This window comes from Ailuropoda melanoleuca, chromosome 5 (genome assembly GCF_002007445.2).
Source record: "Ailuropoda melanoleuca isolate Jingjing chromosome 5, ASM200744v2, whole genome shotgun sequence".
Taxonomy (NCBI): Eukaryota; Metazoa; Chordata; class Mammalia; order Carnivora; family Ursidae; genus Ailuropoda; species Ailuropoda melanoleuca.
Window position 1 is genome coordinate 1,240,031 of NC_048222.1, and position 17,490 is coordinate 1,257,520.

General features: G+C 49.1%; 3 protein-coding genes across 3 annotated transcripts; 2 read left to right on the forward strand and 1 right to left on the reverse strand.

The window, feature by feature from the left end:
* Nucleotides 1-5,115: 5,115 nt before the first annotated feature.
* LOC100469449 (histone H2B type 1-K) lies at nt 5,116-5,546 on the reverse strand. Its single transcript, XM_019807839.2, is given in 2 exon segments — nt 5,116-5,220; nt 5,222-5,546. Coding segments are annotated over 2 exon segments (381 nt in total). The 5' UTR covers nt 5,513-5,546; the 3' UTR covers nt 5,116-5,130.
* A 265-nt stretch (nt 5,547-5,811) lies between these two features.
* LOC117794999 (histone H2A type 1-E) lies at nt 5,812-6,269 on the forward strand. Its single transcript, XM_034660121.1, has one exon. The coding sequence runs from the start codon at nt 5,837-5,839 to the stop codon at nt 6,227-6,229; it is 393 nt and encodes a 130-aa protein (XP_034516012.1). The 5' UTR covers nt 5,812-5,836; the 3' UTR covers nt 6,230-6,269.
* Nucleotides 6,270-6,298: 29 nt separating this feature from the next.
* LOC100469703 (ERV-H1 provirus ancestral Env polyprotein) lies at nt 6,299-15,160 on the forward strand. Its single transcript, XM_011234638.3, has 2 exons — nt 6,299-7,047; nt 13,044-15,160. Exon 2 carries the CDS (start codon nt 13,275-13,277, stop codon nt 14,229-14,231), a length of 957 nt encoding a protein of 318 aa, XP_011232940.1. The 5' UTR covers nt 6,299-7,047; nt 13,044-13,274; the 3' UTR covers nt 14,232-15,160.
* Nucleotides 15,161-17,490: the final 2,330 nt, after the last annotated feature.

Below are 17,490 nucleotides of genomic sequence, written 5' to 3' on the forward strand. Positions count from 1 at the left end.
CCACCATTACCATTTCCATTCTGTAGCTTCTGCAATGGAAGTAATCAGTGTCTGCATTCTCACAGAACTACAGCGGCCCTTAGAGCATTCTAGCAACCAGGCAGACTGTTGGTAGGCTGTCCCAGTGCTTGGGGGAAGGTGCACCAGTGACATTTAGGAAAAGACCAGGGATGTTAGATGTCCCATGAAGACCTGAGTCAGCTTATACAGGACTTCCAAGTGTCCCACAGTAAATCTGAAGCTAAAAAACCTGTTAATCAATCCTAGACCCTGAATCCTTGTGCAAAGAAGTATGAGGTCTTTGTGCACATGTGTGTTGGTATGTAGTTCAGGACGCACTGAAATTTCCAAGAATGCAATCATTTTATAAATTGAGATTGTATTTTGTTCTCTTCACATGTCCCCTAAGAATTATAGTTTTCAAAACACAAAACAAAACAAAGTCACATCGCTGAGAGTAAGTCTCTTCTTGGTGTTTGATCATCTGAGTTGATCTCCATGGTCCTTGTTAACAGCCTACGGGATGGTTCTACCTACAGGTTCTGTGATGACTGATTCTGTGTGTCAACTTGACCCGGCTGAGTGTTACCCAGATATTTGGTCAAACATCATTCTGGGTGTTTCTGTGAGGCGCTTTTGGATGAGAGTAAAATAGTTAAGTTGGTAGACTTAATTTATAAAGCAGACTATTCTCTCTAATGTGGGTGGGCCTCATGCAATCAGCTGAAATCAGGGATGGAAACCAAAGGCTGTCCTTCCCCTGAATAAGAATTCGTTGTGTCTGGCCACCTTGGAACTGGGATACTGGCTTTTTCCTGCCTTTGGACTCAGATGGAGACATGGGCCCTGCCTGGGTCCTGACGCTGCTGGCCTCCAGACGGGAACTGTGCCGTCGGCTCCCCTGGGTCTCCAGTTTGCCGACTCAACCCTGCAGATCTTGACCCTTGTCGGCCTCCATAAGCACATGAACCAGTTCCTTGTAAGAAATCTCTTAATATTTATATGGACATCCATCCCATTGGTTTTATTTCTCACTAATACTGGTAGAAATACCCAACTTCTAATTTATGTTTTAGAGACTAGGGCCCAAGCAGTTATCTGTTGTTGAAATTATCTCCTTTATTGTTAAAACAACTGTCTGATTTTGTTTTTATATAATAGTTATGGTGTTTCATGATTTTGAAAACTGATGCATGCTTTTAAGTATTATTACTTAAGAATTTAACTTCAGCCTAAGAAAAGGAACACTAAAAATATTAGATAAAAAAGGAGAGCCTTGGGGATGACAGCTATGGGAGCCACTGCTTTTCATAAATTAACCCCAAGAACGTAACCTGTTTATTAAGCTACAGAAGCACAGACGTCACAGTGACGTCAATAAACACAGGTCACAACCCCCCTGCCACTCTCAACAGCGGCAGCGGGCCCTGGCCTCAGCCTCTGCCTTGTGCCTTGAAATATAAAGGTTCTCCCCCAGATTAAGATCCTTGGAATTCCAGTGTTCCCTTATAGCTTTTCATAATTTCTCCATCAAAAAGAATTGCTTATTTTTTTTGTAAATGCAGACTTTAGGCTGAGGCACTGTTTTATTCTTCCTTCTACCAGTGGGAAGTCCAGTGCACCTGCAGAGGGAGGGGTCTTTGTCTTTCTAGTCTACCCCACCCATGTTCTTTGCACTTTCTTAGGCCCTCCGTAAAGTCCTCTTAAGCTGAAGCAGCCCTATTCATCGACCCCTAGGAATACTTACATGTATGTTCAACTCTGTAGGGGTTTTTAGCCTTATTCAAGTCTGGGAAAAAAATGTCCTTGTGCATTTTGTTAGTTGGTTTTGCTCTTTGATCCCACACATCTGCTTTACTCATGAATCCTCTCAAGAGGCTGATTTGGTGGCAACATCAGAGAAGACGAGCCTCTGAAATAGAAGTTAAAAGTATCAGAAAACGGACAAACGAGTCATCTCAGGAAAACTACACAACGGAGATGGTTTGGACAGTTATGGATGATGAGATGCAGGGGTTTTCCACATCAAAGAACTTAAAATGTAACTAACATAAGTTGCGGTCAAATTAATTCAATGTGCCCGATACAGAGTCCTAACTGAAGGATGGCAAAGTGTATGGAATCTAGAAAGGAGGAAAAAAAGACTTAAGCTCTATCAGTAAATTTTGTTCAAGCTCCATGGAAGGCAGTTTTTAAGGAAGAAAACATGAATTTCTCCAAGCTGCACAAAGGCCAGTTTCAGGAAACATAACTTGGGGGGGAAAATCTCTCCTTTAGGATAAGACTCTCTCATCTATTTTAATGTTCCAGTCTGTCCTTTTGTGTTCTAAAAATTGTTCTTTAGGGGAGAAAATGACAAAAAAAAATATTATCGGGGCAAACCATATGAATTGTTGAGGCTACCAGCTGTTTCAGTATAAAACAGTAAAGTCGCATCCAGGTTTGGCTGAGCTCAAGTCAATTTCCCAAAGCTGATCAGCAATGACACAAATTAACCAGGATATACTTTGAACAACAAAGCATTAGACACCTGCATGATCAAGGTGCAAATAACCCATACAGTCTAGCTTTGAGTTCTTTTTTTGTTTTTCTCTCCTTTTCTTTTAGGAAATTTTAAGTTTCTAAATACTGGACTGTAATGGACCTTCTGTAGGGGGGCCACAAGTTCCCTCTGCAGGCTCCTGTCCAGACTGCACAGGGTTCAGCCACCCCCACCTCATATTCTTCTAAATATCTTTCCTGCTGACAAGTGCAAGTCATTCAAGCAGTGCGTGAGAGCCAGCACACCTGTCTGTTCCTGCACCTGCACCTGCACCTGCCTGTGTGTCTGTAATGTCCTCTACACCTACGTCTCTACACACATACGTCTCCGGGCCCAGGACATACAGATATGGTTGGCTCACTGATTCCTTCAAAATCCTCTTCCCATTCCCTCCCCTGGATTTCTGTCTGCTGTTTCCCTCATTCTGTAAAACAAAGAAATACCAGAATTTGCTATTGATTCTCTGATTTTGGATTAATGGACAGGATCAAAGTTTTCTGTGCCCTAAAAAGTAGTGATTACAAGGACTCGATATATGGTGAATTTACTATCATCAACTATCCTGAGAGATGATGGAAGGAGAAAAGATACATAAATTTAAAAATATATTTTCTTTCCTAACAGAATTGAGGGAGGGGTATACACACATACGTTGACATGAATACATAAAGCACATACGAAATACACACACGCACCTGTGGACCTCCTCAAACACAGTCTGGTCAGAGAGCTGTCACAAAGATTTTGAAAAGCTGAGAAGACAGAAAGTTTACAAGAGCTGGAGGTCTTAATTGTAGCCCAAATCTTGAGTTTTCTGAATTTTTAATGACCTGACTTTTCATGGCCTTTTTAATGACCTGTCAGTCTTCTTTTTCTCCTACTCTCTAAAAGAAAGTGATTCTATCTACAGAAACACCTTAAGGTTTGGAATTCTACATTCTAAGAGTTCCTTTATGACAAAGCAGATGCTGTTTGGAACTTGTTTTTCTGCAAGGGTTCTCTCCCTACTACAGTTTTCAGTACAGTACTTGATACATAAATGGAATATAAGTGGCATACAACTTAACCATAAGACACATTGTATCACACACCCATGATGGAACTTCTGGCACTAAATCTAGAATGTTGGCAACAACTTGTACTTACCTCTGTTCTTGTCTACATCCTCTTGCTGTGATTGTCACTGTGGTACCCACTTCCTGATTTTCAAAAACTCATTCATGAAGCTCTTACAAAGGTTTTTGAATCATACATGTACATGTGCTTCTCTATATGCTTCGATTATAATTTATTTTCGAGCTTTATAAAGTGGTATCATATACGAACCTTCTGACATTTAGGTTTCTGAAATTCAACCAAGTACTACTGTGTATTTTCATCTTTTTTTCCCTTTGCTATGTGGACTCCTATTGGGTGACCCCATCTCAACAAATTTGTTGATTCCTTGGGGCATGAACATGCGGTTACGTCTCCTATTTTGCTATCAAGAATAGCACTGCTCCGTTCCGTCTCCTGTTCAGTGAGTGCAGAATATTCTCACATGCACGCCTCCGCTCTGCAACTGCATGAAGGGTCTTATCAAAACACTTCAGCAAACACAGTTCAGTGTAGAAGTGTTCCCACCCCGATTCCCGGCAAAGACCCAAATACAAATGAATGTGCCATTCCTAAGGGCTTAGATCAGAGAGAGGGATTTTGACGTCCTCCTGAACTGGGGGTGAAGGAGAGCGCTTCCCCTCTCTTCTAGTTTTCTTTTTAAATGTCTTCCAATAGAAACACGAAATGCAAGTGACACAGAAAGAAAATATGGAGTGCATTCTGACCGGAAAGGTGGGAATCAGAGCCCAGTCCTTCCCATGAGAGGAATTTCTCCCAGAGAAACCGGGGAGTAAGGTGTCAGCTCCCTGGCACCGCGCGCTGCCCGGAATTACCCGGTGAGGACAGACTCACAGAGCGAAGCGGGTGGGTGACTTCAAACTGCCCGCGGAGCGTCTGGATTGGCTCTCACGCCAACGTGCCCTCGGCCTGGCACGCACAACGCAGACATTGTCGATCGGGATCTTACTTCCATTTTTTCTGCTGCCTTTCTAACTTAGCATGTGGCAAATACAAACTCCAGGGCCCAGAGCCAGCACCACCCCCAAAAGAAACATAAGTGAATAAAAACGACTTGTGCCCTCCTTAGCGGGTGCCCAGTGCTCCCGTTAGTAAGGTACACCTTAGAATTATGGAGAGAGCGCTCGAGGCATTATTAATAAAACCTTTTGCCGGGCTGACAATTTCAAAGGTTACCAGGTTTTGCTTTGCTTTGGAGACAAAGAATATTTTATTTTACTCGATTTGTCTGATAATGAACGTGATTCTTCCTGACCTAACCCCATTTAAATACCGTCTCCAGCGCCGCTTCAGCTCTCCATACATTGTAACTAATTTCTCGCCAGGTGAAAACATGGAATTTAGATACTGTTTCTTTACAGCAAATAAACACCCAGGGTAAACGAGTGCCAGTTCTCCTTAGAACGCTGAGTGGCTCTGAAAAGAGCCTTTGGGGTGTGTGCCGAGCCTTACCGATCGCTCTGCAGGCGGGCTCACTTGGCGCTGGTGTACTTGGTGACGGCCTTGGTGCCCTCGGACACGGCGTGCTTGGCCAGCTCCCCGGGCAGCAGCAGGCGCACGGCCGGTCTGGATCTCCCTGGACGTGATGGTCGAGCGCTTGTTGTAATGCGCCAGGCGCGACGCCTCGCCCGCGATGCGCTCGAAGATGTCGTTGACGAACGAGTTCATGATGCCCATGGCCTTGGACGAGATGCCGGTGTCGGGGTGCACCTGCTTCAGCACCTTGTACACGTACACCGAGTAGCTCTCCTTGCGGCTGCGCTTGCGCTTCTTGCCGTCCTTCTTCTGCGCCTTGGTCACCGCCTTCTTGGAGCCCTTCTTCGGGGCCGGAGCCGACTTGGCCGGTTCGGGCATGGCCGGAAGCAACTGCTAAATGACTTGTAAATAACAGGAAGAATGAGAATGAGGCTCTAAGGGTCCTTTTTATTCACCGCTTCTTAAACAAAGGAGGCAGTGAGTCAAATCCTGTATCTAATTGGCGAATTCTGCAGACGTCACGTATTAATTTTGTTCAATCAAAAGAAGTGTATTTGAAAACCAGGAACCCATTGGTTTAAGTGAAACTGTAATTTTAGCCAATGGCATAGCTTCATTTTTGTGCCCCGTAGAGACTATAAGTAGGGTAGCTCTGGCTGAGTCAACTCTGACCCTGCTCAGGTCTGTGCCTCTTTCTCCGGGATGTCCGGACGCGGGAAGCAGGGCGGCAAGGCTCGCGCCAAGGCCAAGACGCGCTCCTCGCGGGCGGGTCTCCAGTTCCCGGTGGGCCGTGTGCACCGCCTGCTCCGCAAGGGCAACTACGCCGAGCGGGTCGGGGCCGGCGCGCCCGTGTACCTGGCGGCCGTGCTGGAGTACCTGACGGCCGAGATCCTGGAGCTGGCGGGCAACGCGGCCCGCGACAACAAGAAGACGCGCATCATCCCGCGCCACCTGCAGCTGGCCATCCGCAACGACGAGGAGCTCAACAAGCTGCTGGGCCGCGTGACCATCGCGCAGGGCGGCGTCCTGCCCAACATCCAGGCCGTGCTGCTGCCCAAGAAGACCGAGAGCCACCACAAGGCCAAGGGCAAGTAGAGTCTGGCCAACTGTGCAGCTCAAACCTCCTGTCTAAACGAAAAGGCTCTTTTTAGAGCCACCCACTTAATCAACAAAAGAGCTGTGCCTTTAAGTCACATTGTTGCCACAGCAAGGTGTTGAATACTGACAAATCCTGTTAAAGAAGGAAAGGAAAGCTTGCCTATGGTATTTATAAATCTGTCATTTGACCCACGAGTCCCTAAATTGAAGTCACCTTGCAGGAAGAAAAGACCTGCTTTAATGAGCCCATGCGAGCCCGATTTCGGTATCCTTGGTTCCTCTGCGGGATCAAATGTCCCTCTGGAACAGAAACTCAGCGTCCTGTGATGTCAGGGACAGGCAAAGAGAGATCTAGGCGACCTAAGGCTACAGGGTAAGATCCCTATCTCACCTGCTCAGTCTCCCTTGAATGGCCTCCTGGAATACCTCGGAGGAAAAACAACCCAAGGGGGCTGGGCTGAGGAAGATAATCTTGCTGGAAAACTTCCCCTGGGCCAATCAGACAACGACATGAAGAAATCCTGAAGGATCTGGGCTGCAACAGCCCACGCCAAAACTGCATAAAAGAAAATCTGTCCTTGCTGGGGGTGGGAAGGGGATATTCTCAGATGCCCCCTCTCTGTGTGGAGAGCTGATTCTAGCCTCTTAATACTTGGCTTTGCTGTCCCCCACTCTGTGTCTGGTCTCCCTCTTCATGACTCCGAGCATCGTGACTGAGAACTGCAGGCACCAGAAAGCTGGGATAAGAAAAAATCCTGAAACATTTCCTTGGGGGCTCCTCCGGGATCTCTGGTCATCATCAAGGACGTCTAACTGTGAGTAGTGGACACAAGTCTCTCCTCTCTGTGACAGTCAGCATGATGGGCACGCATCATCTCAGAGCGAATAGCGTGGTGGCCTTCCTCAAATCTCGGGTGATAGGTTCCCACTGATCCCTCCTCTAGGGGAAGGAATGCAAAAACCCGGGACCGTCCCCCCCCAGACATCCTCTTACCAGCGGCCTCCAAGACATTGCACCCACAGTTCCCCCTTACAGTGAGGAACAGCCTTCTGCCTCTGCCCTCCTGTCTGTGACAGCACCTGAGTCTTACCCCTTCAGCCATTTCCCCGTCAGGTGGACAGAGCCCTTAGGTATGAGGCCTCCTCTGGGATCTGGCCCAGAACTTGTTAGGAATAGCCCCCCACCCCACAGACACACCTTGAATTCCTTTATTGGGGTCCCCCTGGCAATGTTCTACCTGCTACCCTCCAGCCACAAAGCATGTTTGTTGTTTTTGTGTGACGGACACTATATTCCCACACCTTATGGATCAGGCTTGCTTGACAGTGTCAGGGATTGCCCCCGGGATGCATGAGGACCATGCAGTTACACTTGGCAAGGTGCGTGCCCCATTGCTCAGCTGTGACCGTCGTAAGATGGACTCTGGTCTCGCTGGAGCACATCTGTGTAGGTATTGCTGAGAAGGGCAGGGGAACGGACATCCACCTCGGCCATCAACCCCTTCCCCAGTGGCCTGTCCAGTTCCTCCAGAAATTGGCCTTTGTTAACTTCTGAAGACAGGTCTGTCAAACAGAGCACTTTCATTCCGCCTGTCATACCAACTCAACGGGCCAGAAGTTTGGCTCGTCCTCCCACCACTGAAGGATCTGATCTGGTCACAGCCAGGATCCTTTGAGTCCCGTGCCTGGGAAATGCAGAGTAATGAGTCAGGAAAAGCGGGGTCACTCCCCAGAGGTACGGTCAGGCCTGGTAAGAGCCATTACTAGCGTCTTGCAGGAGGGACAGCGGCCCTGGCTGCCAGTCGCAGGGACAGCCAGAACATTAGATCAGGAAGAAGTCCTCCTGGTCAACTATGAGGAATGGGATAAGGGAGGCCATTGCCTCTCTTCCTGTAGACAAGCAATTGCAAGTCCCTGACCAAAGCCAGTACTCCTTTGGGATGCTTCCTGAATAACTGGAATGGTTTGACCCACAAATCTTAAAGAAAAGGCGACTTATTTTCATTTGTTCCAAGGCCTGGCCACAATACCAATTGGAGGAGGAGACATGGTGGCCTGAGGGACATATCAGTCATCATATCCGTTACAACTGGACTGGTTTTGCAAACGTGAGGGAAAATGGGAAGAAGCACCCAACGTGCAAAGTTTCTGGGCCTTAAGGGAAAATAAGGGCCTGTGCCAGCCTCCTGGCTGCTCTCTCCTGACCGGACACCAGGGGAAGGGACGAAGGCAGGCAAGCAAAGAGGTCCGCAGAGGGTTTTCCACACCCGGCTCCATCTTCCCTAGGGTCTCCATCAATTTATCCAGATTCAAGATGAGGTCCCCTTACCTGTCTGCCCTATCCTGGACCCCCTGCTGATGCTCAGGGGCTCTCTCTCTTGCAAGAACACGTAGGACTTGGAGGGGGTCCACGGGGAGGTGCCGCTATGGCTGGGGTACACGCGCCTTGTCATTACAAGACCAGAGACCTTGGAAAATTTTCCAACAACCCAGATAAATACCTAGAAGCCCTCCAAAATCTCACTTACATGTTGGAATTAACCTGGAAGGATGTAATGCTCCTGTTAAATCAAACCCTCTCTGAGGCGGGGAAATGCGGAGTCCTGGCCACCGCTGAGAGAACGGGGACGAACAGCTGATTAATTATCAGGGCATGGGTGGGCCCATGGGGGACTTCCAATTCCCAACTGGAGTCCAAGCTGTCCCTTCCCAAGACCCCACTTGGGACCCTAATGATCCCTCAGAAACTGGCACCTCGGTCACCTCCAGGCTGGCATCGTGGGGGGGTTAAAAAGGTCAAAGTTTCAACCCCTAAGTTATGCCCAGCTATCCACCATCACCCAAACTCAAGAGGAAAACCCGACAGCCTTCTTAGAGAGGTTGAGAGAGGCTCTCATTAAATATACAGCAATCTCCCCTGATTCTCCCGAGACTGAGATCATTCTCAAAGACAAATCTGTGACCCCGTCAGCCCCAGATATTCGGAAAAAATTGCAAAAGTTGGCTGTTGGCCCCGAGGGGGCCCTAGAAGAGCTCTTAGGAGATAACTAGGTCTTTTACAACCAGGACCAAGAGGAGAGTAAGGAACAAAAAAAGAGGCTAAGAGAAATTTCTGAGGCTCTAGTTGTGGCCTTGTAAGCTGTTACCAACCCTGCCCCCGGACCCCCACCGTGGCGCTAGTTCCAGATGCCAACGCTGCGGCCGCCCCGGACCCTGGAAGCCAGAATGCCCTCAGAGGGGACAGCCAAAATCAAAGCCCCACAAGCCCGGTCCTGCATGTGGAGGAGGGCCCCGGAAACCTGAATGCCCTCGAGGGTCTCCCTCTGCGAGGACTGGGACGACCAGCATGCCCGGGAGGTCTGGTGGGGCCCGGAGCGCTTCCTGGTGGCTTCCCGGGAACAGCCGACCATCAGGAACCCAGAGCCTCGGGGAATTCTCGAGATAGAGGGAAAGCCAGTCAGTGTCCTTCCACCTTTCCTGTTCCTCTCTCCACCCTGGGCCAACTGTCCAGCCTCAGCACTGTCTTTAAGGGCATCACTGGACAGCCCATGACCAATTTTTTTTCTCGCCCGCTGGGCTGTACCTGGGAAGATCTAATATTCTCTCGCTCCCTGTTAGGAGTGCCTGCGGGCCCCACGCCTCTCTTAGGTAGGGATGTTATGGCCAGTGTGGGAACTCTCATATTGATGGCCCCGGGTCAGACTAGCCATTGCCTCCCCTTAACGGAGGCTGCTATTTATCCCCAGGTCTGGGCAACTCAGGGAGAAGTGGGTTGGGCCTTAACTGCAGTGCCCGTTCGCACACACCTGAGAGACCTGGCAACCTTCCCCGGTTGGAAACAGTACCTTCTAACACCAGAAGCAAAGGAGGGCCTAATAAAACCCATAAACAATCTAAAGCAGCAGGGGCTCTAAAAAGAATACAACAGCCCGTGTAACGCCCCGGGGTGGGGGGGTATGAAAACCTCATGGGAGTGGAGATTGGTACAAGACCTCCGAATTATTAATGAGGCTGTGGCCCCAAACCCTCCCCGCCGCTCGCTCAAACCCCGACGCACAAGTTGGTTTACAGACCGAGGCTTAAAAGATGCCTTCTTTTGCATGCGGCTCCATCCGCACTGTCCATTTCTGTTTGTATTTGAGGATCCCGCTAATCCGACCACACGGTTCACGTGGACGGTTTTACCTCAAGTGTTCTGAGATGGTCCCCATTCATCTGGACGGGCGCTGCCCCGAAACCTCACAACTTGCAGCTGAGGACTGCGTCCTACCACGGTGTGTGGACGGCCTCCTGCTCTGCGCCCTCCGAGCTGGGCACACAAACTCGTGCCCAGAACTCCTACGTGTTCTGGCTACAAGGGGGCTATAAGGTCTCTCAACCTAAGGCTCAATTATGTGAGGTCTGGTTCTGTCAGAGGGAACAAGGAGCCTGGGAGCGGATGGGGTACGGCCCCATTGCCTCATGCCGTCTCCCCAAAACTCCTAAGCAATTGAGAGGTTTCTTGGGCATCACCGGGTACTGTCGCTTGTGGATACTGGGATATGGGGAAATAGCACACCCTCTTTATCAATTGATCAAGAACACGCAGGCAGCCAGAACCCGCATATTAGTATGGAACGCAGCGTCAGAAAGGGCTTTTAAAAACCCCACAGAGGGGGTGCCGGGGTGGCCCAGTCATTAAGTGTCTGCCTTCTGCTCAGGGCGTGATCCCCGCGTTCGATCGAGCCCCACATCAGGCTCCTCCACTGGGAGCCTGCTTCTTCCTCTCCCACTCCCCCTGCTTGTGTTCCCTCTCTCACTGGCTGTCTCTCTCTCTGTCAAATAAATAAATAAAATGTTAAAAAAAGAAAAATAATAAATAAATAAATAAATAAATAAAAACCCCACAGAGGCCTTGCTCAGCGCCCCAGCTTTAAGCTCCTAGAGGGAGGCCTTACAACTTAGATGTGACTGAGAAGGAGGGAATGGTCTTGGGCCTTCTAACCCAGGCCCGGGAGCTGACTCCGCAGCCAGTGGGATCTTTGAGCAAAGAGCTTGACCTGGTGGCCTGTGGCTGGCCGGCATGCCCTAGGGCAGTGCCCACCTCCGCTCTTTTAATCCTCGAGGCTACCAAGTTAACTCTGGGACGGGATCTTACTGTATACACTCCCCTCCCCCCACAATATTCAAGGCCTCCTATCCACGGATAGTAACATGGGCTCACAGACAGCCGCCTTCTGCAGTACCTGGCGCTCCTGCTGGAAGGTCCAGTCTTGCAAATAAAAACTTGCTCCACTTTCGACCCCGACACCTTCCTTCCAGAGCAGGGTACAGAGGTGACCCATGACTGTCAATGCACCATAGCTCAAACCTGTGCTGCTCGGGAGAACCTAAAGGAAACCCCAGTAGAAAATCCAGAGCAGACCCTACTTGCTAACGGAAGCTCATTTGTTGAGCAAGGCACCTGCAAGGCTGAGTACGCCGTGGTCGCTTTACCACTCCACCCAAAACAACAACAAGCACCCCCTCCTAACCGGATCGAGAACCCAACTGGCCAAATTAACAGCCTTCACCCGGGTGTCGGCACTCAGTAGAAACAAAAGGGTGAGCATCTATACAGACTGCAGATATGCCTTCCTGGCTTTGCATGCCCACAGGACGATCTGGAAAGACAGACAGTTTCTAACTGCCTCAGGTTTCCCCACTGAATATCATCAAGAAATCACTGGCCCCTACAGGCGGGGTACCCACGCCCTGGAGGTAGCAGCAAGGGACACCAGAGAGGAGCAGGTGAGGTATTGGAAGGGAATAGCTTGGCCAAGGCAGCAAAATCCACCCCCAGGTGCCCGACTGCCCCTGCTGTTGCCTGCCTAGTTTGGGATGGCTCCGTAACCCAGGAGAAACCTTGCTACTCCACAGAGAAAACACCACGGGCATCAGGAGAGGATAGAGCCCTCTGCCTACAGGCTGGCTCCAGGCAAAGGATGGTAAGCTTCAGCAATCTGAGGCGAACCAACGGAAGGTTCGAAAACCCTATATCAAACCTGCCATCTGGGACGGGATGAAAACTTGCAGATGACCCACAAGATTTTACAGGAAAAAAACCTGGACAAAACCATTAAGCACATTTTAAAGACTTGTGAGTGCTGCCCCAAAAATAACCCGGGCTCTCATGCAGAAATCCCCAGAGGCAGACAGTGAGTGGCAAGCTACCTGGGGGAGGTTGGCAAATGGATTTCACACTAAGGCACAGGGTACAATAGCCTCTGGGTTTGATAACCTTCACACACGGGGTGGAGGCCTTGCCCTGCAGAACTGAAAAGGCCTCAGAGGTGGTAAAGGCACCCGTAAATGAAATCGTCCCTCGGTTTGGACTCCCCAGGTCCCTTCAAAGTGATAACGGCCCCTCCTGGAAGTCCCAGGTAACAGAGGGAGTATCAAGGCTTTGGGAATCCACTGTCACCCCCACTGTGCTGGACACCCCAACCCTCAGGAAAGGTAGAAAGCACTAATGAGGTTATTAAAAGACACTTCAGAAAACTAGCACAAGAAACTAGTCAAAATTGGGTGTCTCTACTCCCTATCACCTTACTCTGGAATAGAAACACCCCCATGGAAAGGGGCTTGAGCCCCTCTGAGGTCTTATAAGGGAGACCCTTCCATGTAAACGACCTGCTGGCAGACAAGGGAGTCTTTAACTTGGTAAGTCGTGTCATCCCCACAGCAAGGTCTCTGGGAACTCTTCGGGGGCTTCCTAACCCCCAGCTCCGAGACAACCAACCTGGGGCCCAAGTGCTTGTTAAAATTCTTCCCTCTTTATCTTTGTCCCTAGAGCCTGTGTGAGAAGGCCCGCACACAGTCATCTCAGCCACCCCCGCGGCCATCAACGCGCCCGAGGTCGAGGCCTGGATCCACCAATCTAGCGTTAAGCCCTGGTTTCCGGTGGAAAAAGACAACAGGAAACCAAGACACCACTGCAAGCTGGGGAAAGGGCCCAAATACGTCTTCAAAAAAACAGAAAAACGAGGAACACCAAGCTAAGTACTTCAACCCCGGATCAGACATGCCCTCGAACGCATTCGTTCTCTTTCTCCTTTCTCTTCCCAAACTTCAACATTGCCTCTCATCTGCAGGGACCCCAGGATGGGTTCAACTCAATGCCACTCCCTTCCTTTTGACTGATTGTTGGCTATGTGGGCAAGACTCAGTAGGGACCGCTGTGCCCGCCCCTATCGAGGTCTGGCTACGGGCTAATTACTCCGTCACCCCTTTTGTCTCCTATATTCATTCATTCCCCAATCAAAATATAGAGCAACTATTTCATAAAGCCTGGAAGAAGGACATAGAAACCAAAATAGCCAAAGTTCCCTGGTCCAACACCACCCCAAACCTCACCTGGCTGGGTCAGCTCCAACTCAATGCCTCGGGAACATTCCCGATTTGCTTCGAAAGCTCTACTTACACTCCAGACTCAGGGGTTTTTGTAGGAAATCTTTCCACGTCCCAATGCGACTTCACCTTCCAAGTCACGTCGACCTCTGCAGAGGAATACTGGAATAGTTCCCTTTTCCACTCCCTCAGCGCCTACAAAGATCCTGAGAAACCTCACCTCTTCCTCCGGGCCCAGTACCCCCTCCAGGAAAAGACCTCTTTTCACAGCCCCGCTAACAACTCCTGTTCAGCAGGCTGGTCCCAGGTGTCCTGCAACTCCTCTACCCTAGGACTGGCCGAAGGCTTACTCCTCTCATCCCAAGAATTCTTTCTGAAAATCTATCCTTCCAGCTCCCTTGCTTCCACGGTGGTCGAGCGGCTCCGTTTAGATGCTGCCCTAATATGGAATAAATTGTCAGGAACCGCCTCCACCTCCCCGCCAAAGCTTCTCTTCAAGTACGGGTTCCACCTAAATCTCCGAGCAGGGGACGGTTTATTCTTCTATTGTGGGCAAAGGGCATACGTTACCTTACCCCCGCAGTGGAGAGGGCGGTGCTCGTTAGCCTACTTAGCGCTGCTCACGGACTAGCCCCTGGGTCCCGCCACATGCCGCACGTCCAAAACCAATCCGAGACTCAGGTATAGAGACCCGCAGGACTCACACAGCAAGCAGACTCTTGGAGGGCATGGCCCTCCAAAATCCCCGGGCCCTGGACCTCCTGACCTCCTGACCCCCATGCAGGGGGCACCTGCACCCTCCTCCGGGAGGAACGCTGCTTTCATATTAACAACACGGGTCAGGTGGGGACTCATTCAGATTCGTCAGGTAACCTGGTGGCCCAAACAGAGGACCTGTCCTCCTGGTGGACCTCCCTTAGGGCCCAGCTGTTACGCTAGCTATGGCCATTGATGGCCCCAGTATTCATCCTCTCCCTCCTGCTTCTTTTCTGACCTTGTATTCTGAATGCGCTTATCCAGTTTGTGTCCTCTCGTTTATAGAGTCCATCAGCCAACAAATGGTCCTGTCTATGCAGCCACAGATGGGGGCGGCCCCTACGTATGAGAGGGGCCTCTGGGCAGACCTCTGACCCAGCCGGCGCCCCTCCCCAGCAGGAAGTAGCCATAGATCGGTCATCCTCTGCCCCGAACGGCAGTTAAGAGTTACCTGTTCAAAGGGGGGATATGGCAGGGACCGACAGGAGAGGGACAGGCAGAGAGCAGTGCAGTAGGAACAGAGGCCCCGGGGGGAAGATCAGTATCGCGTCTGCTGGGTCTCCTGGAAAAACCACAGAGAAAACAACCCCAGGGAGCTATGCTCGGGAAGATAGCTTTGCTGGAAAAATTCCCCGGCTGATCAAAGACATGAAGAAATCCCGCAGGAGCCACGCTGAAAGAACACCGCTAAAACTGCCCAAAAGCCCATCTCCTCTCATTGCTGGGGGTGGGGGGGGAGTCTTCTTGGAGCGCCCCTCCATGCGGAGAGCTGATTCTGTCCTCTTAATAAACCTTTGCTTTGCTGCCACCACTCCGTCTGGTCTCCCTCCTCATTCCTCCAAGCGGCGGGACTGAGGACCGCGGGCACCAGAAAGCTGGGATCGGAAAACATCCTGAAATCCTGTGACTGACCTTCCTTTTTCTCCTAATTCAACTGAATCTCACTGAGTAGGACTCACCTGCTAAGTGCATTAGTCACACAGATTGCTAGGTTCCTTGTTTCAAATAGGTTCAGGCAGAGAATGCATTTCGTAATGTCCACACACGCAGACATGAATAAAGAGGACAGGGAATTACATTAGGACGTCATGTGCCTTAACCACAACTGTGAAAGGCGGGCGTTGTAAGTCAGATTTTTACCTTAACTCTGTGGGGACCCAAGCAGCCGTGATGTCCATTTCCGCCACTGCCCCTTCCACCCCCTTCATCGTACCCTTCTCATCACCAAGTCACAAGTGGAGAGGGCCTTCTGTTCCTCTCCACCCATGCACACAGCAGCTACTGTGGACTTCTAACTCATGGAGAGCTTAATGAAAATCAGATTCTATGGCATTCCTAGTCTGCTGGAATCAATTCATTTTCTGAGTCTCTTGAAATATTTGTATATCCTATAGTTAAATCTGATAGCAATCCCACACTGGGACAGACACAGCAATCACGTAGAGGAGGTAAATGTTACCTTTAAAAACATGTCTTTTTACTTTATGATTATTTATCTGAGTTTGTAAATTTTAAACAGCGCTTTCTCTTAGAACTAGAAATGTCAAGTAGAGTACTACCGCTCAAGGAAAGCCTATGAGGTCTTTCCATTTTTAGTAAGAAAATATGCTGTTTCTCTTATTGATGTTGATGGTGTGACAGGGTTGGGAGCAGATCTCCTAGAATGAGCCACTCTGACATGGGGATTATCTGGAGTGAAGACGGTTAGGCCCAAAATATTCAGGAAGAGATTTGACCGCCCACTCAGCTGCCCAGAGGGGTTTGAATAGGTCCAGTCCCGGAGAGGCGCGAGCAGCAGAGACAACTACAAGGGGTATGGGCCAGGCACATAAGCTGAGGGGAGCTAGCAGGGCCTGTCCCTTCAACGTCCTCCCTGTGTCTCCTGTCTCTGCAAGGCCTGGCAAACATTGGTTCGCTGAACATTTGCTCTTCCCATTTTCCTGTGAACTGTCTTCCTTCCCTTCGAAGCCCCAGACCCCTACTCCCTTCCTTACTCAATAACAAATGAGCCTCCACTGCCGGACTGTTGGGGAAGCTCTCGTCGGTGTGGGGCTACTGCGTGAGCGAAATTAAATGCTTTTCCCTTGTTAATCTGTCCTATGCCAGCTTAATTACTAGACCCCCCCAAAGAGCCTAGAAGGGAAGGACAATTTTTTTTTTGCCCCAGCAGATGAAATTACTACTACTTACTTTGTTGCATTTTTCGTATTCCTCACAAGAACCACTACACTGCTAAATTGTTATTCAAATTATATTATTGGTGTGGTTTTGGTTTATCAAACCAGTGAGCCCATAATCAAATAATTGACAAATAAATATACGTTTTGTTGTAAGTAAAATAAAATACTCAAGTGTGATACATCATTGCTTATAATTACCTGTTAGCAGAATTTTTTTGTTGATTGACTATAACTCCAATGTCATTGGAAAAAGTGGTACTATTATTACTTCCATAATCAGAAAAATATTTTAAGCTTTTTTTAAAAAGGAGATAAAGTTTCAACAAGTCTCAATAAAAAAAATGCAGATATTTGTAATTGCAATTAGATCCAGAAGAACAAATTAGAACTTCATTACACTGGGAAGTTATTTTCATGGGAGGTGAAGTTCGATTTTAGTGGCAGAAGAGCTATGGAAAAAAATTTTTTTTTAAACTAAGGTGTAGGTGACCCAGACAGAAGGAGAGTTTAAGCTTTCTTGGTACTGCCATTAATTTCTCTCTCCACAGCTCTATGAAAGCACCTAACAGTGTCTTCCCAAACTAGATTTCTTGTGCATCTCTTCCAGTAGTTGACCACGTGCCTTAGAGAGTGAGTTTTATTCATATTTGTATCTTCCTTGACATTAGTTCAATGATGACCCCATAAAATATAGTCTATAAATTGTGTTAATTTTATAATAATAAAAACCTTACAATATATGTAAGTGGTATAAAATAAAAACAAAAGGGGGGGCACCTGGGTGGCACAGCGGTTGGGCGTCTGCCTTCAGCTCAGGGCATGATCCCGGCATTCTGGAATCGAGCCCCACATCAGGCTCCTCTGCTATGAGCCTGCTTCTTCCTCTCCCACTCCCCCTGCTTGTGTTCCCTCTCTCGCTGGCTGTCTCTATCTCTGTCAAATAAATAAATAAAA

Coding starts and splice junctions, on each gene's coding strand:
- LOC117794999 (XM_034660121.1), top strand. CDS start 5,837: ATGTCCGGACGCGGGAAGCAGGGCGGCAAGGCTCGCGCCAAGGCCAAG.
- LOC100469703 (XM_011234638.3), top strand. CDS start 13,275: ATGCCCTCGAACGCATTCGTTCTCTTTCTCCTTTCTCTTCCCAAACTT.